Consider the following 8035-nt stretch of genomic DNA (forward strand, 5'->3'; position numbering starts at 1 on the left):
TTTAGAGGCCAGAACATATTTCTGAATCTAAGGTAAATGTACAGTGTTAGAACAGTATCTTTCATTAGTTTAAATTCTCAGTAGGTGTGAAAAATCAAAGGAGATCTGTTTAATAGCTATTCCTGTTCACAACTGGTATGCACAGTCCTATCTTCCTGTATCAAATCTGATAGCACAGGAAGCAAGTGGACTTCCCAGAACCAGTACCCATTCTCTACTTTGCCTGGCATGCACTTTGCCCAATACACTTCATTTCATCTAATCCTAGGTAGGCCTTGAGGTAGAGTTTGCATGCAGAACCTTCAGCAACTACAGCAAGGAGCAGACCCTCAGTTTTTAAATCTAGACAGGATTAAGACCACAGCTGTTGGCCTTCTGATGCTGCATCCTATATACCCTGAAGCCAACACACACAGGTCCTGATAGCCTCCTCATCCCTGTAAATGCCTAGCATAGGTGGCTGTATGGAGAGGGTTCTTATGAAGTAAAGAGGTGGCAGGACAACTTTAATTACATTGGGTAATGATGCCACAGATTTTCCCTCCCGCACAGACAATGATTGTGTCACCCTGAGGCCTTCAATGTGCTAGACAGAAAATATGTTCAGATTACTCAATAAATACAATGTAAAAATGTTCACTCTTATCAATAATTCTTTGAATTGGAATGGTAATCTAAGCTGGGCATGGTGGCACACGCCTTTAATCCCAGCACTTGGGAGGCAGAGGCAGAGGCAGGTGGATCTCTGAGTTTGAGGCCAGCCTGGTCTCCTTAGGGAATCCAGGCCAGCTGCGGCTACAAGGAAACCCTGTCTCAAAAAGACCAAAAAAAAAAGAATGGTAATCTAGGCTGGGGATGTGGCTCAATGATTGAGGGCTTACCTAGTATATGCCAGGCCCTGCTTCAATCTCCAGTACCACAAATAGTAATAATAATAATAATACTCGATATATCATGTCAATTTGTGAAATACTAAGTTTTATAGGGCTGACAAAATGGCTCAGCAGATAAAGGAACATAGCACCAAGCCTGATGACCTGAGTTCAATCCCTGGAACCCATATGGTAGAAGGAGAGAACCAACTTCCAAAAGTTGTCCTCTGACCTCCATATGCATACCATGGCACTTGTGTTCACACACAACAAATATACAAAATAACAGTGTGATAACTTTTTTAAGTTTTACAGTCTCCAGTATAGGAATGAATGTGGAGAAACTGGCAGTTTATATTTTTTTATTGTTGTTGAATTTATTTTTATTTTGTATGTGTGAATATTTTGGGCTTTTTTGTTGTTGTTTTGGTCCTTTTTTTAATATTTTATTTATTATTTTTATGTGTATGAGCTTATTGCCTGCATGTATGTGAGTGCACCTGTGTCATGCAATGCTGCGGAGGTCAGAAGAAGGCTTCGGATTCCTCTGGAACTGGAGTTAAGGACTGTTCGTAGCCGCCATGTGGGTGCTGGGAATCGAACCCGGTCCTCTACAAGAGCAGTCAGTGCTCTTAACCACTGAGCCATCTCTCCAGCCCGTTTTGGTCTTTTTGAGGTAGGGTCTCAATGTAGCCCAGCTAGTCTGGAACTTGCTATGTAGACCAGGCCGACTTCAAACTCAAATCTGCCTGCCTCTGCTTCCTGAGTACTGGGATTAAAGACATGTGCCACCACACTTGGGTCTGTGCGTATGTTGTTGTTTTTTTTTAAACTGTCTTCAAGTGGTTTAAATGCATAGCAATATTGAGAAACAAGTATAGAGACCTCCTTTATGCTCCTACCAGCCTCCCCAAACAAAGCAGCAGACCTGCACTGATGAATCATGCCTACCAGAGTCCATAGTTTTGGGCAAGTTTGCTGCTGGTGGTATACACTCAGTGGGTTTGGATGTGCGATGACCCGTCCTCCAACACAGCATCACAGAGTGGTTTCACTAACCTCAGAGGCCTCAGCCCAATCAATTCTGACCACAACTTCTGAATCCCAGCCAGCAGTGACCTTTCCATTGCTTTGCTTTCTCCAGACTGTCGCACAGTAAGATCGTACAGCAGAACTTTCTTTCACTCAGCAACACTGCTAAGTTTAAGGTTCTTCCATGTCTCCTCGTGCCCTGATGCTCATTCCTTCTTATCCTTGAATGACACTGTCTGACAATTTACACCACCCACTGAAAGATGTCCTGGCTACTTCCGTGTCTTGGCAATCAGGAATTAAGGTGTAGCACGTTTCTCTGTGGCATATTTTCAACTCCTTTGAAGTAATAATTTTTTTTTAAATGATTTATTTTTAATTGTACAAGTGTTTTGATTGCCAGTATGTTTATTGATATGTGTGTATAGTGCCCAAGGAAGCCAGAAGAGGACAACAGAGCCACTATGTGGGCGCTGGAAGTCAAACCCAGGTCCTCTAGAAGAACAGCAAGTGCTCTTATTTCCTGAGCCACCTCTCCAGCCCCAGGAATATCCTTAGTAGACAATTTAGCCTGTCAGCTAAGGACTTAGTGCAAATGCGTATAGCATTTTACTGCTAGGAATTTTGAGGTTAGAGTGCAAAACCCAGAAGTGTAATTTCAGAGTAGAACCTCTACAAGAGCAGCCAGTCCTCTTAACTGCTAAGCCAGGTCTCCAGCCCCCAGTGTCAGTTTTTTTTAATGTACCCATTCCTATAACTTAGTTCTCCTATTGAACTTCAGAATAATTTCACATGCTTTAGTTCTCCCATAAACATACTGGCAGGCATGGTGACTCCTGCCTATATTCCCAGCACGTACGAGGTTAGGCAAAGAAAGTTTGAGATACTTCTTTAAAGTTCTCTGCTGCTAGACAACTTTCCAGTGTCAGCATTCTTTTAAGGAAAATACAACTTTTTTTTTTGTCTTTTTGAGAAAGGGTCTCCTGTAGCCCCAGCTGTCCTGGAACTCACTATGTAGACCAGGCTGGCCTCAAACTCACAAAGATCCGCCTGCCTCTGCCTCCCAAGTGTCTCCCAAGTGATGGGTGGCGTGCGCCACCATGCCTGGCAGGAAAATACAACTTTTATAAAATTATATTTCCAAATTTTAGTTTTAGAGTTTTGCACTTGTGCGAAGCTGAGCTTTCGTAGAACAAATAAAAATGTAACAAAGAACTTGTCCAAAGCCTGGCCTTAGTCTGCATCAAAACCAAGTTTCTCATCAACACAAAGCAATACTGAAGCATCTTTACACATCTTTTGTCTTTCTTTTTTGTATACAGGTTGAGGAACAAGTTAGCACCACAGAGAGAGTGTTCCAGGATAGACAGTACCAGATTGATGCTGCTATAGTCAGAATAATGAAGATGAGGAAGACTCTTGGTCATAATCTTCTTGTTTCTGAATTGTACAATCAGCTGAAATTTCCAGTGAAGGTAAGTGCTGTCAGGACAGTTGGATATTGGGTGTTTTGCTCAGTCATAGAGTGTGTTGGACTCTGGGTATCCTAGCATTGACTGACCTTAGGGGACCTCGGGTATAATTTTGTGAGCAGAGACAGCAGCATACTACAGATACTCTCTATCACCATCACAGAAACCAGAGTCACAGCTCCCCAAAGCACAAGTCACACTTGTATTTCAGAGAACAGAGGGCCACAAAGAAGTCAGGACACATGTTTTTCTCTAACTGTGGCACTTAAGGCCACCCCACAGACCCTAATGACAGCACTGCTGGTAGGTAGGTCAGCCTCAGGCTTGTCCCTCTGTTTCTTGCTGTAGAACTAAGCTCTGCAATTCTGCAACATGTTGAGTGCAGGATAATAAGATAGGGAAGCAGTGAGAAAACATATGGTAGGGACTGGGGAGATGGCTCGGTGCTTATGAGCACTGGCTCCTCTTGCAGAGGCTCTAGGTTCAAATCCCAGCACTTACATGGCAGCTAACAATTGTCTGTAGTTCCACTTCCAGGGGATCCAAAGCCCTCTTTTGACCACCACAGGCATTGTACAACATGGATGCACTTACATATATGCAGGCAATGCACTCATACACAAAAAAATAAAAATAATGAATATTTTTTTTAAAGAAAAAGGAAAAATACATGATAAGATACAGTCTCAAATGTATCGAAAGGTCAGGACCTCTGACCTTTCAACAGCTGGAAATCCCTGATTCCAAGATGCCTGGGTTGAGCCTCTTTACCAGGGAATTACACTGAGAAGGACTAAAGTATCTCAAGGACAGGTGGAGCCAGTGCCCTCCTTGGTGATGTGTGCACAGCTCAAGCAATGCTGCCTATGAGTCCCCCACCCCCACCTACCCCCCACCCACAAACCAATGCATTTGTTTATGCCTTTGCAAATGAAGAGACCCAGCAATTAAAGAGTGTAATGTTCATCTGGGCAAAGCCTCGCTGGCCTGCTTTTATAAATAATTGCATTTTCAGCCAAGTCTTATAAAAATATATGGCCTGTCACTGACTAGGAAGGTTTGCTGATTGGAAAATGAAACCACCTCTCAGCAGAGGGCCTTTGTTCATCAGTGCTGATTGGCTGCCTAATGCAGTAGAAGGATGGACAGTCATAGTCTAAGGCTGTGAACTCAGCTGTGTTTCTAGTCATGCACAGGGCCAGGGCTCATTGTCTTCCCATGGTACTATGTACAAAGCCTAAATTAAAGGGTTTGTTTGTGCCTGGTTACCTGATTTGTATCCACATTGTGGGGTTGAGTAATGAGAGCAAAGCTCCATCATGTTGTTAGTATGATGACAACAAAAATACTTTTGTAATAACTTTTAGCAGAAGAACACTCAGAATTTGTGGTTATACCATGTAGATGCCTCATGTATGATGAGCCATCTCGGTACAAACACTTGTTCAGGAGATGATGCCACCATGATCATTTTGTAATTATCAGAGATTTATATATAAATATGTCTATTGCAGATTTGTGTATTTAGATAGTTACAAGATGTCACATATTTTTATGTTTGTAAGTTGAGTGCACTATAATTAGAAGTTGGCTTTTTTTCCCCCCTAGCCTGGAGATTTGAAAAAGAGAATTGAATCACTTATAGACAGAGACTATATGGAACGAGACAAAGACAGTCCAAATCAGTACCACTATGTGGCGTGACATGCCAGCAGACTGTCGTCTCCCTGTGAAACAAACACTAGAATGCACCTGCGAAGCGTGAAAGCTGCTGTGCTGTTACCAGGTCCTACAGCTGCCCCCACTGTGGACACTTGGATTCGAAGGAGAGGAGATGGTTCTTGGATCATCCTTCCCAGGGCGCAAGGACTTTTAGATAATGCACATCTTTTTCCCTCCACTTTTTTCCCCTAGTTCTTTTAGGCATTTAAATTGTTTCTGTTACTCTCTTTGAGATTGGACACACCAATATTAGTTGAGAAGTTCCTTCACAAGTTCTTGTTCCTGTGTCAGAAAACCACAGGCTTAATTGGAGTGTGTGTGTGTGTGTGTGCGCGTGTGTGTGTGTGTGTGTGTGTGTATGTGAGAGATTGTGGGGCACAGCGGAAATACCCTAGATGCTGCATTCTCTCCCAGACGAGTGCTCAGAGTGGGAGCCCTGGGCTGGTGGGCACTGGGAAGAAAAGGTCAGTGTCCAAACTGCCACTCAGCTCTGCATTCTCTAAGCATTGGCCTCTGTTTTGTATGTTTTCAGAGAGTTCCAAACTTTGGTTTCTATAAATCAGGTTTCTAAGTGAGGTTCCTGATGTGCCAGGAGGACATCATTTCATGTCTGCCACGAGATGCAGAGTCCCATCAGCAGGCAGTGCAGTCCAGCCAGGCTTCTTGTCGCTTGTGTTTAGAGGATTGGGGATTTCGTGTTTAGGTTTCCATGCTGATTTGAGTGTGGCAGTCCTGGTTTGGGCCTTGAGGTGATTGATGTTTGACTGTTTCAGTTGCAGTTTGTGTGATTACCATAATAAAGTTGGGTTTGGTTTTACAGTCTTGCACAGGGACCATCTTTGATCTCCGCCCTGGCACTGTATAAAGCTCGATTATTTTTGTGAAAAGGCTAAGGATTTGTTGGTGCCTGGTGATGTACTGTGTATTCACACGTGGGGTTGAGCAATGAGAACAAGGCTCTGTAGTGATGTTGGTATGGTGATGACAGACACACTTTTGCAACAACATTCAAAAAGTACTTTATATTTTACAAAGTAGCATGTTTCATTTTGATTAAAAGCTACCAAAGGAATTTTGATCATGTATAAGTGTTTAAAGCAATATTTTCTGGAATATACCAAGTTTATATAACTCAATTTTATGCTAAATTATTAAAGGATTCTCCCTTTTTGAAACATGCATGTTAAAAATATGACATCTTTGGGTTCCCGATTAAAATCCTTCCTCCTTAAGTATCATTTCTATATTTGTAAATTTTCATTTATGAGTTCTATGATATGTGGTCTCTGAAAGACCAAATAGATTTCTATTTCTACTTCTTATATTTTAAGTTCATTGTGTCTACAAATTGTTAATATTGTAATTTAATGTAGACTTACTTTGAATAAAACTAGTTTAATTGGCCTTAAAATTACTTTAATAAACTTTCAGTATGCAAACTACACATTCCTCATAACTTTTCAGCAGTTTTAGTACTGGAGGCACACATCTTTAACGTCGGCACTTGGAAGACAGAGGCAAGCAGATCTTTGTGAGTTCTAGGCCACCAGAGCTACATAGTGAAACCCGTCTCAAAAAAAAAAAAAAAAAAAAAAAACCACAAGAAGTAATAATAATAATTAATTGCTGGTACATCAGACAAAGAGAAATCAGGGCAGGAAAATACCTGTCACCCTCAAGTGACTGTTCCTTCCCAGTCTCTGCCACAAGCTACTGGTGAAGCAGGATGTCAAAACCTTTCATTCTAGTTGTTTCTGTCCAGCCTCTCATTTACCAGCATTGTTCGGTGCCTTGTCAGAGCTAAAGGCTAATGTGGTAAAACAACAGAGGAAATAATGGAAAACAAAAAGGCACTTAGACAAGAAAGCTGCAACATTGGGAAGGGACAGTATTTGCATTTTAGATAATTGTTTGTCCAGAAAATCTAAAAGACACTATTGAAAAGCTATGATACAAATTAGCAGAAGAGTGTTTGTAGCCTTCCTACAGTGCAGACAAGGATGGAAGATCATGTTTTCAATAGCATCATCAAAAAGATAAAATACCTAGTGATGAGTGAAGTTCTCATAAGAACTCCAAGTGAAAGGTGTAGCAATCTCCCTTTCTCTGTAGTATTCAAAGATGAGACTCCTCAGCCTGGCCTAGTGGCCTGGGCCTACTCAGGAGGCTGAGGCAGAAACATCATAAGTTCAAGGTCTGCTTGGGCTACAGAGTGAGTTCAAGGTCAGCCCGAGCAACTTAATGAGATGTCTCAAAGTAAAAATAGTGACTGAGCATGTAGCTCATCGTAGAGTGCTTGCCCCAAGGCTTTGCTGGCAAAACTCCTGGTTCATTCCTAGCACTCAAAAACAAGAAAAAAAGTGAATCTTCCCTCACTGTTTTAAAACACAGATAAGCAAGATAGTTCAGTGGGTAAGGTCACTGAACACCCAAGCCTGATAACCTGAATTGGATCCCCAGAACCCACCTGATAGAGAAAACTGACTCCTGCAGATTTTCCTCTGACATCCACAAGTGTACCATGGCACACATGTGCCTATACACATGCACACACACAAAAATGTAAATTTTTAAAGATTTATATGTATGAGTGTTTAACTTGTATGTATATATGTGCACCACATGCATGCAGTGCCCGCAGAGGCCAGAAGAGGACCTCATATCCCCTGGAACTAGAGTTACAGATAGTTGTGAGCTACCGTGTGAGTACTGGGAACTGAATCTGGGTCATCTGCAAGAGAAGCAATTGCTCTTAACCACTAAGCCATCTCTCCAGCCCCTAAATGGAAAAAAAAAAAAAATTAAACATTCTAAAGTGAAAATAGAAGAGCAAATATGCAAAAATAATACAAATTGTTTGAAGACTTATGGCATAGTGTGATTAAAACAGCATGCTACTGACTCATGAAGGGACTATAGGTCCCAAATAGTCCATCA

At 41.7% G+C, this 8035-nt stretch overlaps 1 protein-coding gene across 2 annotated transcripts in view; it reads left to right on the top strand.

Moving 5' to 3' along the window:
- Window positions 1-6502, top strand: part of Cul4a (cullin 4A) — a 50189-nt gene extending 43687 nt beyond the window's left edge. For both annotated transcript variants that reach the window (XM_029553711.1, XM_008848425.3), the window contains 2 exons: window positions 3227-3379; window positions 4985-6502. In XM_029553711.1, coding sequence (XP_029409571.1) covers window positions 3227-3379; window positions 4985-5080 — 249 coding nt within the window. In that variant the 3' untranslated portion in view covers window positions 5081-6502. The remainder of the gene's footprint in view (window positions 1-3226; window positions 3380-4984) is intronic.
- The last annotated feature ends 1533 nt before the right edge of the window (window positions 6503-8035 follow it).

Source organism: Nannospalax galili, unplaced genomic scaffold, assembly GCF_000622305.1.
Source record: "Nannospalax galili isolate Female #2095 unplaced genomic scaffold, S.galili_v1.0 scaffold744, whole genome shotgun sequence".
Classification (NCBI taxonomy): domain Eukaryota; kingdom Metazoa; phylum Chordata; class Mammalia; order Rodentia; family Spalacidae; genus Nannospalax; species Nannospalax galili.